Genomic DNA, 20,494 nt, shown 5'->3' with positions numbered 1-20,494 from the left:
GCTGGACCGGAAGGGGAAACACGGCTGGGAAAGAAGCACCGCTAAGCAGCAAGGAACTGAGTTTCTGCGAAGAACCAGACTTCACGGGAACTTGACTTGAAGACGGCCCTGTCCGAGGCGAGCCAGTCATCATCACAATTGAAAAGTCAGTAGCGAAAGCGAACCTCCTTCTGGACCAGGGGCTCCTCGCAGTGGGACCCCGGCACCCCCAGCATCAGCAGCAACGGGGGGACCTGGAAATGCGCATTCTCAGGCCCGACCCCAGACCTGTTGATTCAGAAGCACTGGGGTGGGGTCCAGCAAGCTGTTTTCACAAGGCCTCCTGGTGACTCAACACTTTGAGAGCCACTGATCTGGAGGCAGATGGCAGGGACAGGACACTGGTTTGGGGTGAGCTTGGCCTCAGGACAAAGCCAACTCTCACACTGTCCTGTCTTGGGCACATCACACAGGTGTTCCCAGCCTCAGAGATTCCGTCCTTTGGAAACTGGGAAAATAACACTTCCCTCATAGGCTCCTTTGATGCTAATGATAATATATTCAAAGCGCCTGGAACATACCTAACTACTATGTTTTTATGATCGAAAATAAATTCGGTAATCAAAATGGCCCCCAAGAGTACATAATCTCAGACAGACACATAAATTAATGGTTCATGAATCAAGTAAATGTATCTTGTCACTTAGTAAAAAAAAAAAAAAAATCGCTAATAGAAAACAATATGAACTGGGTAAGGCAAAATATAACGTGGTCACTAAGTCATTTAAACAGACGCTAGCTATTAAAAGGGAGGTCCGATGAAATCTTAGTTCCTCTGCATGGAGCAATCGCCTTTTTGACGATTCGGGTCAAGGGAGGCAATTACAGGCTTCACGAATCCACTTCACCCGCTTCACTTTCTGATCCTGCGCTGAGCGAAGGAAAGTCCTTCTGTCATCTTATGACAGTTTCCAGGCTGAGTGAGTTTGATGCCAGAGGCTTTTATTCTCCCCCAAGCCGTCTTCTCTGAACAGGCCTCCTCTTTCCTGAGAGTCTTTTCATTCACATAAGCAACTAGTAAACAAGTAGTAAAGCAACTTTGGGTTAAGAGATCATCAATAAAGTTCTTTCACTAACTAGAAGCGTTCACAGCCTTTCTCTCTCGTGGGCCTTGCTGAGAAGGAATCTGGTGCCTCTTCCTTTGCTGAAAACCCACTGTCATTTGCATGCTTTCATTTCCAGGTTTGACTTGCTGAACAAAATAACTATAGTTCCTTTGAACGCTCTGCATGCATTCTCCTCGTCAGTTTTTAATGTAGCACGACCATAAGTTAATTCAGCTCTATCGCTACTTTAGCACCATCTTTGGCAAAAGAATCTCTCGATTAGTTAAGAGAAAAGTGTAAGTGGCCGTAACAGCAAGCTCTCTCCTTCAAGATCTCTGTGTAGCAGTCCCTACTTTCAATCGTCAATTTGCCGTGCAGAGGTTTTTAAGTATATGACTGAAATCATGTAATATGCACACATTGTTATCTCGGCCTCTTGTTTTAGCTTATAATTGCATCATAAACATTTCTACACTATTATCTGTCAATTCAGTTTTATCATCCCTGTCATATTGTATCAAATGGGTACATTACATTCTGTTTATTTAACCATATCACACATCTGCGTTGTTCACAGCTCTTTATTATTATACATCTTGTGAATCATTCTTTCTACCTGTGGAGTGCTCGGGATGACCCACTGTCCTGGTCTGCCGGGGTTTCTCCCAGGTTTAGCGTTGAAAGTCCTCAGGCACAGGGAACCCCCTCAATGCCAGGCAAGCTGGGACAGCTGGTCACCCTAAGAGACCAGCAAGCAGAAGAGGAAAGTGGTGGCACGGTACCATAAGGCGGAAACTCCGCAGACAAAGGGGGGATGCAAGGCAGCCCCCTTGCAAGGGCACAGGGAGGGGGTGGGCATAGGGAGTCTGACATAAGGGTGAACCAAAAGTGGGGGCATGCAGATGTGTGGAAACAGGGAGGCAGAAAGCCACTGGGCGTGGCCCTGCTAAGGTTTCGGGACAGAGTCTGTGCAGGAGCTAACGATCTGTTGGTCCCATGTCGCACTCTCCCTCCCCCCTCAGGTCTTCTAGGCGCCACCTGCCTCCTGAGCTGGCCCATGGGAGCTCTGATCACCTGAGCATCAGCCCCTCCCAGCTGCTGGCCTCCTGCGTCTCTGGGCTCCGCCTCTGGGCTCCAGCTGAAAGCGTGAGGGAGTTAATGCCTGGGAGGGAACATCTGACCCCGAGGAGGCAGAACCCAGGGTATGTTCTTCCTCCCTTTTCCCTCCCCAGCTCTGTCCTCCACCCTCTACTCAGCTTCTCGGGGGTCAGTTGCACAGGGGCTTAGAGGATGCAGCGGTGAGGGGTCCACTCCCTTCTCCCCGACCTCACCTCCCTGCCCCCGCTTCTGCGCCCTGGCTGCCCTGAGACGTAAACTAGCACATACGCCCTGTCTCAGGCTCTGCTGTGTGGGGAACTCAGATGAAGACAGTTCCTCCCTGGAGAACCAAAGGACAGTGGGAAAAGGGCAAAGTAAAAAAGAAAGAGATGACGCATCAAAGCATCTCGTTTCAGGATAACTTGTAGAGTTATCTAGTCATGACTTCCAGAACCTAGTCCCCCAGAAGGTTCTGAACAGTATCTGCCCCCTCGTCTTCCTAACTAGGAAGATTATATGATCACTGAAGGCAAAAGTGATGCCTGAAATTCTCTATCTGAGATCACATAAAAGCATAATAAAAGCTATGGATTAACTAGAAGGCAATACTGGGAATGCACTACTGGACTTGATGATTGAATGATGACATTTTATAGGAGACTTCTGAGATGGAAACTGAGAGACATCTTCCATGTGACATGCTCAGGCAAGGCCTCCATCCACGCCTCAGTCAGGGGTCTGCATCCGAGGACACAGCATCCCCAGGTGAAATCATCATGTCTACCGACCTTCAGCAGTGCTCCCTCTGATTCCCACAGGCAGACAGCTCTGGGGAAGTCTCAGGTCAGCTGTCACAAGAGGATAAAGAAATCTGCAGGCTCAGTACACATCAGATGCATTCAGTCTCTAAAGTGCAAATCTACGCATATGTTGACTTTCAGAGATGTTTGGTTGTGTACTGAAATTTAACACAAAGAAGCTGAACAAGCCTCAGGAAAAGACGCTCCCAACACCTTCCCAAGAAAATATCTTCTATACAATCATAAGGGATGCTGACACTCCAACTTCTGAGTTTGAAAACATTTTTGTTAAGTTGGTTGTTTTGATTAAAATATAGAATTTTGGATCTGGAAGGGATCCTGGGGAATATTGATCCTGTATCTTTTCAAACATTATTTTAGAAGCAGAACTCTATTTCCCCTCTTAAAAACAAAACAGAAAAAAAAAACAGAAAAAAAATTAAAAAAAACAGAATCTTAACACCAAAATAAAACTGATAAAAGTAAGATTACTCTCCTGAAGGGGGCAGGCGTTGCAATGCCTAGGGTCACCAAAACAGTCTGAAATCCACTAACCTAGATCCTAACTACATTTCTAGGTTATAGGCCAAGGCTTGGGGTGATTTCTAAGGCATCTTACAAGACGCGTTAAGTGTCTTGGGTAGAAAAATCCATTTCCTTCTTTTTACCCCTTTGTCTCTTCTGAACCTCAAGGGCAGAAGGTTGAGTTAATTATAATGTATTATAACCATTGGTTATAAAAGACCCATATCTTATTTTATTTATTCTATTTTGTCCCTATTCCTATTCCCATCCCATCCCCACAAATGAACCATCCTGATGTGTCAAGGTATATCTTTTGTTTGCATTCTTGCAGAATCTACATATTTTTAATTTCATGTAAAAGGCACAACTTTCCTGATGCTTGTTCAGCCTCTTTTTGTTAAATTTCAGTACACAACAAAACACCTTTGAAAGTCAACGTATGCGTAGGTTTGTCTCCAACTCCTTGCTGCCCAAATAACGCTGCAGTGAACATACCTGCCTCCTGACAGATTTGAGATGTTCCTTTGGGACTCATGCATGGGAGTGGAATTGCTGTGTCACAGTGTATGTTTGTAGACACCTAATTTGTATCAGTAGTTTCAGACTGTTCTTGAGAACAGCTCCACCTGCCCTCCCGCAGTAGACCTGAAATCTACCAACAGTTGGCACCGCGGGGCTTTTTGGTTTCTAACCAGCCTAACAAGGGTAAAGTGCCATCTTGTTTGTATCTGCATTTCTCTGATGGTGAGTGAATCTGCATGGGCTTCCTATGCCGAATGGCCTTTTGGGTTTCCTTTCATGAAAACTGTCTATACCCTTTGTCAATTTTGCTACAAGGCTTGCTATCTTTTCCTTCGTGATTTATGGAAGTCCCTTTCATATTCTAGGGCTATCAGTTAATCTCTTGTTGGTTCAGACATCAAAAATATCTCTTCCAATTCTCTCATCCTGTAACGCCTGACTTGGGGCAAATTACTTAAATCTCTCTGCACCTTCCTTTCCTTCTCTACAAAGCAGGGATAACAGCCCACGCCTCACAGCGTGTGTGAGGATTAAATGAGTTCATTATGTTTTAAATAGTTTAAATAGTTAAAACATAAAACATTATGTTTTAATGTCATCCGGTAATTAAAGAGACAATCAGGTTTCTAAGCAGGAAAGGTGTGTCAATAGCTATCAGGTTACATGTAGTATATTATAGTATGGCTTTCTGTCCCTATTGGGTATTAAGCTACTTTCATGGATTACATTGTAGTGTCTATTCAGTATCAAGAGAACTGGGTTGCTTAATGCATAGAACAACTAAGCCCAGATTTATCTCAACCCCAAACTGAATCTCAATATTCATAATTCCTGCCCCACCATCACTGCCCTGTGTTCATTTCATAGATTTCAGGGGCAGAGGGGAGTCTTTCGGTCTTTTCTCTAAGGCCAGATTCTCATGACAGGCCAAGTAAACTGTGACATGATATGGCCATTGCAAACTGCCCCAAAATCTGAAGCAAATTTGTGTAATTGACCCAACTCGAACATAGGCGTGAGCCACATCGGTGGTTTTCTAACCACAGCATCTTTAGAGAAACTTTTGCTGTCCAGATTTACTGAAGGATTTCTTGTGCTTGTGAATAAAACACGCAATGGAGGGAGCTTCATGTTAGAATGAAGTTTTAGTTCTTTTCACAATCTCTCAATCAAACTGGGGCTGGAGAGGAGGCAGTGGGCAGAGCTGTCGGTCTGCCTCTGAGCGACCGTGGACCGTAACCCCGCCCAGATCCATAGGGGCCCGAGGGGGGTGAAGAAATGGAAGCTTGGGACATCTTGCCAAAGCTTGTAGCTGTGAGAATCTATTCTGGGTCTTTTCTTAGTCTTTATTACTGGGCTCCAGATGTACCAGCTCTAGGGAGGTGATCCCTGCCATGTCCCTTGGGGCTGGAATCTCAGTGTTCTGCCCAACAAAAGCTTCTAGGGATTTGCCCCTAATTTCCAGACCCAAGCTGCCTCTCTGAGTGGACTTCCACAATATCTGTAACCAACAAGTGCGATATCACCAAACACATAGCACTTAGGCTGGGCAGACAACTGGATATGCACTTTGCATGCGTTATGTACATAAGCCTCCCATCAGCTCCACCCAGCAGCAATTATTCCCCTTTGGTAAGAATCTGAGCTCGGAACAGTCTCAAACTAAGAAATCTGCCTGTGTTCACACAACTAGTAATCCTATGTTCTTAGCCACTCACCTGCCGTACAGACAGGCACAAAGAACGAGTTCCGATCTACAAGTTGATCATTTCTTCACAGTATTTTGCAACAATCAAGGGTCATTATCTAATTATCTAAATAGTGGATAAAGACATAGGTAGTTTTATTTTGTTTTGTAATGCACTTGGTTTGATTTAAAAATCAAAATTCTTCTGGAAGTGCCCTATAGACATACATACTGGATAGGGGAGCATAGCCATCTGACAGGGATGCTGGCTGGCGGACAAATGGAGGCCTTAGGTAAATGTGTTATTACCATTATTACCAAGTAGCTGAGACACAGAAAGAGCAAGATTCTCTGTGGGAAAGGTTCTTGGAACAATTTCCTTTACACTACAGAAACTCTGAAATTTATCTCTTTATTTGATTTTTTTAAAGTCGATGCCAAATTAATTTTAATTACTTTCCATTTAATTTTCTCCTCTGCCCTGGATATTTAATACTGTCAATTGTCCACGTGACTTCCCTATGAGGGTTTGCTTTGAAACCCTCATCTGAGGGCAATGAAAGGGCACTCATTTCTCAATAAATGTCTCCAAAGCATTGCTCTTAAAGAATTATCCATTTAAAAGCCCACACTGTCTTCTCCACGGTCCTTGGATTCCCATAAATGTGCTACCATCAATCTTCAGAATAAGAGGTTCTGGTGCCTAGGCCCCTCTGTTTATGTCTGAGAGGCATCAGCTTACAGCATCCCTCCCTGGGGGCAAGAGACACACATGTCGTCTTTCATCTTGTGCGGTCGGCGGCCGCACGACGCTTCCAGCTGGCAGAAGCCCGTGAAATCAGAGCCACCCTGTGCGTCCGAGGGGCATAAGCCACCTCTGGGAAAGGCATCTGAGACGTGACGCTATCGAGCAGGGAGGATGATGAGAGGGTGTTTGCTGTTCTCCAGCGGGAAGCCTTCATCACACACCTGGGAGTGGGCCCACCCGCTTCACATGAGCACCGTCCAGACAATGGATGCTCTGTCATCTCTCAGGAGGGGCGCGGTACCCCCAGCCCCCTGAGGAGGTGGGCTCCAGAGACTTCACAACACCAACAGCAAAAGTTTTCAAAGCCCTCAGAAGTCACCAATACCAAACTGTCTCACAGGTCCCCCTGTCCTAAGAATCAAGACAATGTTCTTTCCTCTGGGCAGCAGAGGGGCCTGCGGCGGCCCTAGCTCCGTCCAACTAGGATGGCCTCACTTGGGTCTCTCACACTGGACACCGCTGTGCTGAAGGCATTTCATAGAAAATCACCATTTTACCAAAGCTGCCCCCGTGTTATACAAGCAGTAATAAAATTAACTTTTCACTGCATAAAAAATAAAACTGCATTCCAGGCAATGATATACAAATTTGTCTGACATGTGAAACTCTCATGTCTGCATTATGAAGCCAAGAAAAATTAAACAATTATATTCCAACAACTGCTAAAATAGCTGACATCCATCCAAGAGGAAAATGTCTCCCGTCATTTGGGGGAGGAGAGCAAGACAGATGGTTTGCGGTTTCCTGCACAGGAACCAGAATCACCGGTCAGGAGGCACGTGTCTCACTTCTCACCTTATTTGAAGCCTCCAAGTTTCCTCCCTGAACTGTTTTCTAAGAAACAAGAAAACACAGTCTCCCACACATATTTGTAGATTTTATGACCAATCAATACAGCACAAGTTAACAAGAAAACCCATAAAAGAAAAGTTATATACTCCCTGAACAGACACAGTCTTGTCAGAATTACTTTCAAATACTTAAATGTCTTAAAACTTAAGTTAAATGTTATGTTTAATGTTAAATTGTTAATAATCAGATAACTGAGGCCAAAGCGGGTGAGTGTGGACAGGCTTGTGAAGCTCCGGTTTGTATTTCCTCATGAGTGTCTCAACTTTCTGGTCCCAGTGATGGCCCTTAAAATGCAAATCCAGAGCCTCACCTGTCACTTGCTCATCTCTCCTGCTCTGGCCTATAACCATCCAACAGGGAGGTCCCCTGTCTCAGAAGACTGGGTTTCACAGCAGAATAATCACCTTCGTTTCTGAAGTCCAAGTTTGTCCCCATCCTGCCTCCCTCGGGTGGTTTCCACTGTGTAGGTGGCCCAAGGCGTGTCCCCTCCTCAGATTCCCCATGAAACTCTAGGGCCTACAGCAGATGTTACAGAGGGCGGGGACGGGCAGCTGCTCTAGAATGTGGCCACACCCGTGCCATCACCCTCTCCTGTGTCCACACGGTTCACAGCACGCCTGCCAGGAAGTAAGGTGTCCTGGGGAAGAATCCATCCTGATTTCCGGAACTGAACACCTCCAGCTTTTAAGTTAGCTTCATCCCAAGCCACTTTCCCACTCTTGCATGGATATGGCAACCCCAAGTTCAGGGTCAGGAATTAAATACCTGAAAATGAACTTGGCTGCAGAATGATAGAGGTAGAGGAACCTTGGAAATCCACTGACAATTGACTACTCCACTCAGATAAGGAAACAGTGGTCCAGGGATGTTACCTGTCACCCCCAGTCACTCACAGCGACCTGTGCCAGGGTTCCCACATCTCGGATCAGCACCCTTTCCACTACAACGTCTGCTTCACTGATTAATCGGAGACTAGGATCCAAGCTTTCGGAAAATATTCAACGATAATCACCATACTCATTTTCTTTCATTTTTAACTTCCCTGAACACAGTTTTTAAAGTTAAATTCTAAATCAGTCACACACTTTGAGGGACGTGCTTGGTGGGGCCTGTACTAGCCATACAATTTAAACGCAGGATTTTTTCCTTTTTAATCACATTTATTCATTCACCTTCGTATGGGCCCCTACACTGCATCCCTCATGGTTTTCCTCTAGTGTTACACAAGCACCAGCCCCGAAGTTACTTTGCTTTATTACAAGCACAGAAAAGTTAGAGCACAGCAATCCTTAAAAAGCCATGTTACTGATCTCTCACCCACATAAAAAGGCATTAAGTATCATTGGCCATGCTTGTGTCATTGCCATTCTAGAAAGCTACACCAAGAACCTTAAGGAACTTTGCTATTTCCTCACAGAATAGAAATAAACTTCCTTTCTTGGTTATAGTTTAAGAAAAAAAATGAGGAAAAATTGGAGAGGTTTTATTTTGTTTTGAAATGTAGGCAGTGTCTCCCCACCCCGCCCCCAATGGCCTTGGAGGGCTCAGTACTGCACCCTTGAACTGCTGCCCGCCAGGCGCCCATGTGCCCCTCGCTGACCTGTGCCCTGCACCTGTGCCCTGCTGCTCCCGGAGCCCAGCTCGGCTGATGACACAGACGCGGCCAAAAGTACCAGGACAGCTGAGAAAGGCCTTTTCTGCACAATGGACGTCAGCACATAAAAATAATGGCCCCAAAGAGCCAGCCGTCCGGCTCCTTCCCTTTCATGTTCCAGGTCGCATCCCCCCATTAGGATCTGAGGACGACAGAGTCCCCATGTAGACAGGGGACGGGCGGTGGCGGCTGTCCCCCTGCTCCAGAGGCCTGGAGCCACTTTCTACAGGGCCGTGCCCCCCCCCCCCCCCCCGGTGATCTGTCAGAGCCCGTTGGTGCGAAGGGGAGGAAGAAAAGCCCTTGCTGGCTAAGTTATGAAGAAGCAGCACTGTACAAGGTTATCAATATAACAGACGCCTGAGAATAAAACCTGTGAAATTTCTGTAACACCTTCATACTGAAAACTACAAAACACTGTGAGAGAGACTGAATTACGCCTAAGAAAATGCCACAACACATCACGTTCAAATTACATCAAATACACCGTGTTCAAAAAATCAGAATTGTTAAAGTGGCCATTTTCTCTAAATTAATATACAGAATTGATGCAAAAATAAAGCAGCACTGTTGAGGGGGAAAGAGCTTGTTAGAGTCTCCGAAGGTCAATTTCAGGGTTGGCTGAGCCAGTTATAAAAGGGGTCAAATATTTCACTCAATCCCTTTCCCGTTCACTCATTAATTTCATCATGGGATTTATTAAATGCCATGTGGTTTCATCACAAAGATATACTGAACAGTCTCTGCCCCCAAGAAAGCTGCAGTCTAGGTCCTGGGTGACCCTGGACGTCCACTCCTCCGCGGCGCGGAGGCCATTTAGTCTCGGGCCTTGCAGGTTTGTTTTTCTCTCCATTTGGACTCAAGGCCTCTGTCGCAACCACGCTCTGCGTGATCATCGGTCAGGCCAAGAAGCATTCTAGTTCGATCCCCCTCTTTGTATTTATTGGAGCAGGAGGTACTGGTGCAGTGCTGTACACCTGCACCTGGCACTGTTCAATCCAGATGTCAGCTGGGACAGAAAGAATAACCCAGAACCCTGGAACCCACTGGGTCCCAATGATCAGTACAAGTTCTACTCAGTGAATGTAGATTACAGCAAATGGAAGAAAGAAGCTCTAGACTTCTAGATATCATGTTTCACTATAAAGCTGCTTAAAATGAAGGTCTTCCAGAAGGCACCTGCACAATTTTCCACTTAACCAAGAAACGTTTCCCCTCTAAATGCACGAAATCATGCTGGTATATTTGTGTTGGGGTTTACACTGAAAAAAAAAAAAAGAAAGAAAGCTGCAGTCTGATGAGGAAGGTAATACCCTCAGCACACAGAGAGGGTGGCTGGGCAGAGGAAGGAAAGCAGATCCCCAGAGTCGGGACAGGGAAGGTATTTCTGGAATAGGTAACTCTTAGCTGCATCTTTAGGGAAAAAAAAAATGGAACATCCTCAAGAAGAAAGAGGAAAGGTATTTGGAGAAGAGGAAACAGCACGCTCACTGCCCAGGGAGGACAGTCAGGCATGCCCTGGAGGGGCTGCAGCAGGGGTGCCTGCAGAGGAGAGGGGCCCGTAGGGGCCTCAGGCAAGGTCATGGTGACCTTGTGCGCAGACCAAGGGGAGGACTATCTCGAAGGAACCAGCTTCCCTACCATTTCATCAGGTGCCTGCAGCCTCCAGGAAACACACCAAAATGTGTATTTGTCAGGTAGGCTCACAGTAAGAGCTGTAACAACCCCCCCACCCCAAATCTCAGCGGTTTAACACAAGAAAGCTTATTCTTCATTAATTTCACATTCCCATGCAGAGGAGGTGGAGGGGAGGAAGATGGGGGTGCCCTCCCTGCAGGCTTCAAGCCCCGATCTTCCAGCTAAGGGCTTTGCTGTCTTTGGGGTCTTCAGGAGTCTCTGCCGGCAGATGAGGGGAGGAAGCAAGCAGGGGGATTGCGAGGAGAAACGTTATTCTGGCTCCAGGTGTGTTGCTTCTCCCAACATCACTGACCAGAACACATCACAGGACCGCCCCCCACCAGCTGCAAGGGACACTGGGAAATACAACCTAGCTGTGTGTCCCAGAGGAAAAGTACAGGTGCATGTGTCTTTTTGAATTATGGTTTTCTCTGGGTATATGCCCAGTAGTGGGATTGCTGGATCATATGGTAATTCTATTTTTAGTTTTTTAAGGAACCTCCATACTGTTCTCCATAGTGGCTCTATCAATTTACATTTCCATCAACAGGGCAAGAGAGTTCCCTTTTCTCCACACACTCTCCAGCATTTATTGTTTGTAGATTTTCTGATGATGCCCATTCTGACTGGTGTGAGGTGGTACCTCATTGTAGTTTTGATTTGCATTTCTTTAATAATTAGTGATGTTGAGCAGCTTTTCATGTGCCTCTTGGCCGTCTGTATATCTTCTTTGGAGAAATGTCTGTTTAGATCTTCTGCCCATTTTTGGATTGGGTTGTTTTTTTAACATTGAGCTGCATGAACTGTTTATATATTTTGGAGATTAATCCTTTGTCTGTTGATTCATTTGCAAATATTTTCTCCCATTCTGAGGGTTGTCTTTTCATCTTAAGAAAGATGTGGGACTCCTGTCTTGGGTAAAGGGACGAGGCTTCCATCCCAAGGTCTGCAGGGTGTGTTTGGGGGAGGTGGTACTTGCTTCACCCACACATAGGCTGTTCCACTTGTGATGATCTTGTCACACTCCTCAGGTGTAGTCTAGGGACCACCTGCAGGGGCTTTACACGCTTGTGAACAACAAAGATTCCTGAACCCCACCCTGATCTTTTGATTCCACGACTGTGTGGGTGGGTCAAAGGAATACACATCAACCACTGCTCCAGAGGGCAGTCGATAAATGGCTACAAATAAATGATGCTGACGATGAGAGAATGTGGGAATAGAACATCCTTTTCCTCATATATTCCTCTTGGACTCCTCCTTCTCCTCTGGGGCTGAGGTCAAGGTCAGTGCACACTCTGCTTTGCTTCACCCCCAGTCAATCATAAGAAGGCATCCCTTCACCACACCTGTTACCACTCTCAGTGCATTACTGTCTCGGGGCAAGTCTCTCTGCCAGAACCCATCAGACAATTTTATCTACCTTTGTATTACCAGCCTACCCCAGTGCCTAGCATATGACAAATGCTAATGAAATTTTAATGGATCTGTAGCTGATAATCTAATAAATCAATTGCCAGAAAGAAGCAGGTGATGCTTTTTCATAGTCTCATTCCTTTTGGCTCTGGGGTTCATACACACATCACTGCATGGATCTGCTTGGTCATCCTGCTGCCAACACCAAGTAGCAGACACATAGTGGGGTGACTGCTCACTCATGAAGGTCTTGCTTTCACTCCGTTAAAAAAAAAAATCTGTTAAACTATTAATACACTTTTGTCATCAGCAGAAAGGACTAGTTATTTTGAGGGACTCTTGTTGAAAAAATGAGATTCAGCATAAAACACAATTTTTGTTGAACTGTTGGTGTTTCAGAAAGTAAGGGGAAATCATACACCTCTAATAAAAACAAACAACAATGACAGATTCAGCAGTTGTAGGTGCACCAGGAAGTCCGGAAGGAAGAAAATGATTCCAGATCATGGGTGTCCAAGCTCAGAGAGAAGCAAGTGCAAATCCTTCCTGCAGGCAGCCAGGTTTCCCACAGAGACACTCAACCAGCTGGGAACTCACAACCAACACGTAACAAACAAGTGCCAAACACATAACAAACGACAAATAAGAGATTCAAAACACCAAGGGCTTCAGGCAGTGTAATTACCAGATATAAAATATAGAGTAATCATACGTAAAACCCTTAAAGAAACTGAAAAATGGAAACACAAGAATGAGTAAAAAATAAGAGACTACCAATAAATGACCAGGGATATCTGAAAGATAACAAATATAACTTTGATAAATGAAAAAGATAATTGCTGAAATAAAAACTTCAATGAATGGATTAAACAGCAGATTTGATACTGCTGAATAGAAACATTGTGGTCTGGAAGACAGGTCTGAGAAAATATCTTAACTATCATATAGATATTGAAATGAGAAATATGAGAGAGAGGTTAAGACTCATGAAGGACAGAAAAAGAAGGTCCAACTTACGTCCAAGTAGAATCTCAGAAGGAAAGAATAGAGAGCAGAAAATGAAAAGATAATGGCTGAGAATTTTCCAGAACCTACCAAAGAACCAAAATTCACAGTGGAAAGGAAATGCAACTGGTTCATTCTACAGCTATTTATTGAGTGCCTACTATATGTCAGACACCCTTTAGAGGCAATGCAAACCAAGCTGGATAAATAAAAGAAATACCCACGAAAAAAAAAAAAGAAGAAATACCCATCTAGACACAACCCAAGAGAAGAAGACAGTTAAACTGACGACAGATTTTTCAAAAGTAAAATGAGAACTACAAGGCAGAACTAACATCTTCAAAGGGTTAAGGAAAAATAATTGGCAACATAGAACTATTTACCTAGCACAACTATCTTTCAAGAATAATAGCGGGGACTTCCCTGGCAGTCCAGTGGTTAAGACTTCACCTTCCAATGAAGGGGAGGCAGGTTCAATCCCTGGTCAGGGAGCTAGGATCCCACATGCCTCGCGGCCAAAAAACCAAAACACAGAACAGAAGCACTATTGTAACAAATTCAATAAAGACTTAAAAAATGGTCCACATCAAAAGAAAATCTTAAAGAATAATGGTGAAATAAAGACATTTCCATATAAACAAAAACTGAGAACATTTACCACCTAGAGATACACACTAAAGAAAAAATGTTAAAGATCTATATGAAAGGAAGGGGGGGAAAGAGATAGGGTATGGAATAATGAGTAGATAAGGTGTAAGTATAAACCCAAGCATACATGATTTACACAAAACCCATAAATTAACAATAAAGGAACAGACCTAGAATATTGGCTATTAATGCCTCTAATACAGAAGAAGTGACTGAATGAAAGTGTTTAAGATCTTAAATTGTTTAGGAGGAGGTTGGAGTATTAAATTTAGGTTTTTTTTAAGTAAACTTAGCAAAATTTCAGTAGTAACCACTAAAAGAATTGAAATAAAGAATCTAAATTCCACAACAAGGACCTACTATATAGCACAGGGAACTATATTCAATGTTTTGTAATAAACTATAATGGAAAAGAATCTGAAAAAATATATATATAATGAATCACTTTGCTGTACACCTGAAACTAGCACAACATTGTAAATCGACTATACTTCCAAAAAAAAGAAAAAAGGTAGAAAAGCTGGGGGAAAAAATCTAAATTCCAAACAAATAAAGGAAGGAGTAAATAGAATAAGAGAAACAAATTTAAAATCATTTTTTAAAGGAAGGGAAAAAACATAAAAAGAGCAAGACAAAGAAAAAAATGGTATAATAAGCCCCAATATACCAATTACCACAAGAAATGGTGAATAGGCTAAGCATAGTAGTTAAATGCAAAATCAAGTTATATGCACTTTATAAGAAACCCATCTAAATTATTAGAACATAGGAAGTTTGAAAGTAAAGGATAACAAAAGGTATAGCAGGCAAATATTAACCAAAAGAAAGTTGGAGTAGCTAAATAATATTATACAAAGTAGACCTCGGGACAATATACATCATGGATTTTAGACAGAGTACCAACACTATAATAAAAGGTTCAATTCACTATGTAGATTTTTAAAAATTCTAAATTTGTATGTACGTGCATCCAATCTCATGTGTACAACTTTTAAAATCTGCTGGAAATATAGGGAGAAAATGACAAACCCCCCGACATAATGGTAAATTTCAATACTCTCTATGCTTGCTAGACCAAGCAGATGGAAAGTTAATTAAAATATAGAATACTGTAACAACACAACTGACAAGCTTCAAATATTGGACATCTATCTATAAAACCCTACACCCAATAGTTAAAGACTGCACACTCTTCTCAAGCATGTATGGAATGTTTATAAAAATTGACCTCCTAGAAGGCCAAAAAGAAAGTTCCAATAAAATTCAAAGAATCAGTATCAGGGACTTCCCTGGTGGTACAGTGGATAAGAATCCACCTGCCAATGTAGGCGACACGGGTTCGATCCCTGGTCCGGGAAGAGCCCATGTGCTGCGGAGCAACTAAGCCTATGCACAACAACTATTGAGCCTGCGCTCTAGAGCCCGCAAGCCACAACTACTGAGCCCACGTGCTGCAACTACTGAAGCCTGCGTGCCACAACTACTGAAGCCCGCGCGCCTACAGCCTGTGCTCCACAACGAGAAGCCACTGCAATGAGAGGCCCGCACACCACAATGAAGAGTAGCCCCTGCTCTCCTCAACTACAGAAAGCCTGAGAGCAGCAACGAAGACCCAGCACGGCCAAAAATAAAATTAAAAAAAGGAGAGAGACTTAAAAAGTAAATGGTAAAAATAAAAAGTTCAATAGAATACTTAGAAAATAAAGCCAAATATTATAAAAAAAAAAAAAGAATCAGTATCATTCAGACCACTTTCTCTTACCACTCCAAGGTTAAATTAGAACAATTAAAAGATAAAAAATCAATGTATGTTTAAAAATTTTAAACCAATATCTAAATAAATCATGGGTCAAACAGGAAATAATGGAGATTAAAAATACCGAGAATGGGGCTTCCCTGGTGGCGCAGTGGTTGAGAGTCCGCCTGCCGATGCAGGGGACACGGGATCGTGCCCTGGTCCGGGAAGATCCCACATTCCGCGGAGCGGCTGGGCCCGTGAGCCATGGCCGCTGAGCCTGCGCGTCCGGAGCCTGTGCTCCGCAACGGGAGAGACCACAACAGTGAGAGGCCTGCGTACCGCAAAAAAAAAAAAAAAAAAAAAAAAAAAATACCGAGAATGGAACAATAACTAAAACCTGCATTTCAAAACTTGCTGGGTGTAGTCAAAAAGAAGTACACAGAAGGAAATCTATAGCTTTAAACATTTATACTAGAAAAGAAGAAAGGCAGGAAAGAATCGAGCTAAGCAGCTAACTTAAATTGGAAAAAAAGCACACCCATAGTAAATCCAAAAAACCAGAACAAATAATAAACAGGAAGATAACAACAAGGTCCTACTGTACAGCACAGGGAACTATATTCAATATCCTGTGATAAACCATAATGGAAAAGAATATGAAAAAGAATGTATGTATGTATAACTGAATCACTTTGCTGTACAGCAGAAATTAACACAACACTGTAAATCAACTATACTTCAATTAAATAAATTTTTAAAAAAATAATGCAAACTAAAAAAAAAGAAGACAAACTAATGAAATAGAAAATGAACAATACCATAGTTGGTCCTTTGAAGTAATAATAAAACAGATGTTCTCTTGGTGAGGTTGACTCAGCAAAAACCAGGGAAAGCACAAATAATATTAAAAATAAAAACAATATAAAAGTAAGATCTTTCTCAAGTGCTCAGAGCAAATCAGAGACTCAGCACAGAACAAAACCTGGGCCTGGCTAAACTCCTTTCTCCAGTATTCATGGCAGTGTGTTTCCATGCTTAGCAAATAGTAAGGACCGGATGCTGATTAGGGACCCCTAATGTCTGGGGTTGGCCTCCTGTTGTGGGTTGGACATGCAGGAAGCAAAGCAGAGACATGAGAAGCAGTGGGACAGCCCCAGAGATCGAAGCAGCCTCCGCTTTCTTCAATGGGTCAGCCACTTCCCTCAAATGGACTTTCATTTTTTGTGTGTGGGAGAAAACTTATCTAGAAAGGGCAATTCGGTCTATTTTTAATGGTGCTCTGAGGCCTGGTTCCTAGTGAGAGAGGAGCTCTTTTATCCCCCCATCCATGGTACACAAGCAAGCATTTCAAAGTCTTAACATTAATTTCGGAGTCTCACTCCCTGGGCAATGAATTGAAATATCTGGGTGGTAAGGACTTGGACTTCTCTGCATCACATCATGCTTTCTTCTGCCCAATGTCTGACAACCACATAGGGCTGAGATTCAGACGTTAGAAAAGTCTGTGCTGAGGTCATTAAATGTAAGTGAAAAATCCACTGCATCACCTTGAGCAGGAGAAACCAGAGGGGGAGCTGGACTGAAAGGGCCCTGCACTTCGCACTGACTTCTGACTTAACTCCTTGGCGCTGTTTCTCTTTGTAAGATGAAAAAAGGGTGGATGAGGTTTAATTGCCCATTCCGCAACACTCACACCGAGAGTACCGACTGCCTCTCATCTGCAGTGGATCGTGTTCCGGACCGTGAAATGACAGAAAATGACACGCTGGCCAGAGGACCAGGATAGTAACTAAGTAAACAGGAAGGTTCAACTAGATTTCTTGCAGGTTCTAAAGTGTGAGTGATCTGGTATCATGCTGTGTGGACCTGTTTCAAGGACTTAGAGCACTGCCTGGAGGAAAGGAGACGGATTCACAATCAAGACCCTCAGATCTGAACCCACCTTGGCTACATAAAAGGTCTGGGACGCTAGTGGGTCCCTTCGCATCTCCTGCCTCAGGTTCCTATTCTAAAAGCCGGGACAATGCTGTCTACCCAGCAATGGCGCAAGGATTAAATATAACAGCTGTATGTTGCCATTCTGGAATCTGGTCTCCCCTTCCGCGTTCTGAAGTCTCCCAAGTCACCCCCTTTCCATGACTCATATGCTAGGTCTCAAGTCTCTGAAAACACACTGAGATGGGTCACGCCGACAGCATATGAAAGAACACTAATTGGATCATATGCAAAACCAAAGACAGTAACATATTAGCTGTGCAGAACTCTGCGAGGGAAGGAGTTGTTCTAGATGCTGAACTTCCTGAACAGATGGAGGGTTTCCTCTCAAGAATCAAAACATTAAAACAACAAACCAGAAGAAGCAAACAATTTAGAACAACAACAAAAAAATCTCTCTCCGATATACTTCCAAAACTTGTCAGAGGCCTTAAGGGAGCATTCTGAACAGCATTTTACTTTTCCTTGAAGATTTTTATCATTGTTCTGAGCACACTGAGAACAGCCATCCAGTGATGACACTGATGGCACTGGTCGGACTGTAAAGGGTTTAATCCAACCCCTGATACTACAGATGAGAAAGCTAAGCCCAGAAGGGTTAAGCTATCCACCCAAGCCACACAGCTGGATGGAGACCGTGCCAGGACCAGGTCTCCGGAACTCCCACCTTCCGCAGTGCCTGTTAGACCTTCATAAGACCAACTGTCCCTCCTCTGAAATAACCCTGGAATGCTTGAAACAACCCTGGAACCCCAGAATGCTTTTAAAGTACCTGTCTGGACACTAACTTAGAGATTTTTATGTCTCCCTTCTCTGATGTCTATAGATCATGCTTGCTCATGGAAACCCCACTGGAGTGTGTGTTCATTTGATTCTTCATTTGAGATCTGTATGTCTTCAAAAATCAGGCGTCTAGTCTCCGAGCAGTGTCTTCTGGTTTGCCTGGAAAGTAGCACTAAGAGGCCACCTAATGGATACAACTCAAAGGAAGTACCAGTGATAACACCCTCTCCCGCCCAAGCCCACACCTTATCCATTTCAAGAGTGAAATCCCTAACAAGACCACCACAGTTTATAAAGCAGTCCCGATCATGACCCACAAATTAGGTAGAAATTAAAGTACCCCAAACACACATACACATGGCCTTTCTGGGCTGCCATGGGGTTTGATCTCTAAAGCACTTAGCAGAGGACCACACACAGTGTGCTAACACACAGAACATGCATAACCTCAAAGACCTACAATCCCAGCTTCAGAGAGACTAGGTCACCACCAGACCAAAGAACACCATTAACAGGCAGAAGAGGCACAGCGAACTCTGAAGCCAGTGTTTCCCCCATTATTCAAGTAGGTGCTTAAAAATTCTTTATGACAGTAAATTAAAGACAAACATTTTTCTTTCCCAATTTGCCTGAGCACATTCAATCACTTGTCAGAAATTAAATTGATCCATGCTTGCAGCAAAGTTCAATAAAACTGCTCATCTCTTCCCTGCAAGCTCAGTGGAGGCAGTCCCTAAAGTCAGAACTCACCAAGATGAAGATGCAAACCGCCAGCCCAGCGCAGCGCAGAAACAGTTCTGCCGCCAAAGGTGAGGGCACCTAACCCCCAAGGCACTGAGAGCTCAAACGTAGCCAAAAAACCGTGGGGACTGTCCCCACCCGACCCCAGCAGCTACCCCCCCAATAAGTGGGGTGTCCACTATGTATGTCTTACAGCCTCTTCTGCTGCGTTCCTGTCACTTATTAGCAGGAAAAAAATTTTTTTTTTAATTCAAAACCTCATCTTTCCCAACTTCTCTCAAATGTTGCTCTTTGCCCCAAAGCAGTTTTGCCAAAATCATGCTCCCGGGAAAGCCTCGACCTTTGTACTTTAGCATTTCAGATAATCATTTGGGCAACTACAGACAGTTGGCGCTGCCTTCAAACGCTGGTTCCTCCTTTCCTTCGCCCCCTGGGGACCACGAGCTGGCGCGGACGTGCTCAGCGTCGCTCGCCCCAGACACTGCGGTTCTCTACCCGCGTCCATCCGTCATTTCCAACTACTGCGCACACACATCTCACAGTCAACGAGCATCGTACAGGATGCTTCGATCCCCGAGGAGATGTGTGCGAAGCATCTTAGCACTTGGCTTCCAGGGCGGTTTTCGTTCACACCTAAACCGAAGCACCACTCCGTTGCCTCACTAGCAGAGAGAGATAAAGCAAAGGCACTGCCAGGGCAGTTACGACGCAGCACCACGCTTCCAAGCGCGGGATGAACCCGGTCGGTCCCCAGAGGTAACCGACAGCTCCCTGCCTCCGCGGACCTTCCCGGCGGCCGGCTTCACCGACTCCCGGCGTCCGCGGGGGCTCCGCGCGCCGTCCGCTCCCGGCCGGCTTTCGCCGGCGGGGCGGGAGCGCCCGGCGCGGACCCGGGCCCTTACCTCGCTGACGATGGTCGAGTGGGCCTGGGCGTACCGCCAGCCCCCCCGGCACGGCACGAGCGGCGCCGAGCGGTTGGGGAAGGCGGCGAGCGGGTCGGCGCAGCTGAGCGCGCCCGGGGCGGCGGCGCTGGCGTTGGCCGCCTCCAGGAGGTAGCGCTGGCAGCGGCCGTCGCCGCGGCGCTCGGAGGGCGCGGGGCCGAGGTGGGGGGGCGCCGTGCGGTTCCACTCCTCCTCGGGGCTCCAGCCGCAGCGCTCGGCCAGCGCGGCGGCGCTCGGCCCGCGGCACCAGTAGTGGTCGGGCCGGCTGCCCAGGAAGACCACGCCAACGAAGAGGAAGGCGAAGGTGACGCCAGTCAGGCACAGCAGCAGGAACACGCGCCGCTGGAAGCGCCCGAACTCGCCGGCCCGCTGCAGCGCCTCGTCGAAGGAGGGCATGGTGCGCGCCGCCCGCCCGCCCGACTCCCCGAGCGCGTCCTGCCGCCCGCCGCCCGGGCCTCCGAGTGACCCGCGGGCCGGCCGGCCGCCTCCTCCGCCCCGCCGCCTCCCCCGCGCACCCGCCTC

At 45.3% G+C, this 20,494-nt stretch overlaps 1 protein-coding gene across 1 annotated transcript in view; it reads right to left on the bottom strand.

Moving 5' to 3' along the window:
* The window catches only part of SLC22A3 (solute carrier family 22 member 3), an 87,223-nt gene extending 66,812 nt beyond the window's left edge, over positions 1-20,411 (bottom strand). The window contains exon 1 of the mRNA XM_029223353.1: positions 19,934-20,411. Within this exon, the coding sequence (XP_029079186.1) occupies positions 19,934-20,368 (435 nt within the window). The 5' untranslated portion in view covers positions 20,369-20,411. The remainder of the gene's footprint in view (positions 1-19,933) is intronic.
* Between the last annotated feature and the right edge of the window lie 83 nt (positions 20,412-20,494).

The sequence above is a fragment of the Monodon monoceros genome, unplaced genomic scaffold (genome assembly GCF_005190385.1).
Source record: "Monodon monoceros isolate NGI ecotype Baffin Bay Population unplaced genomic scaffold, NGI_Narwhal_1 Super_Scaffold_15, whole genome shotgun sequence".
NCBI classification, from domain to species: domain Eukaryota; kingdom Metazoa; phylum Chordata; class Mammalia; order Artiodactyla; family Monodontidae; genus Monodon; species Monodon monoceros.
This window is presented reverse-complemented; position numbering and strand designations above follow the sequence as displayed.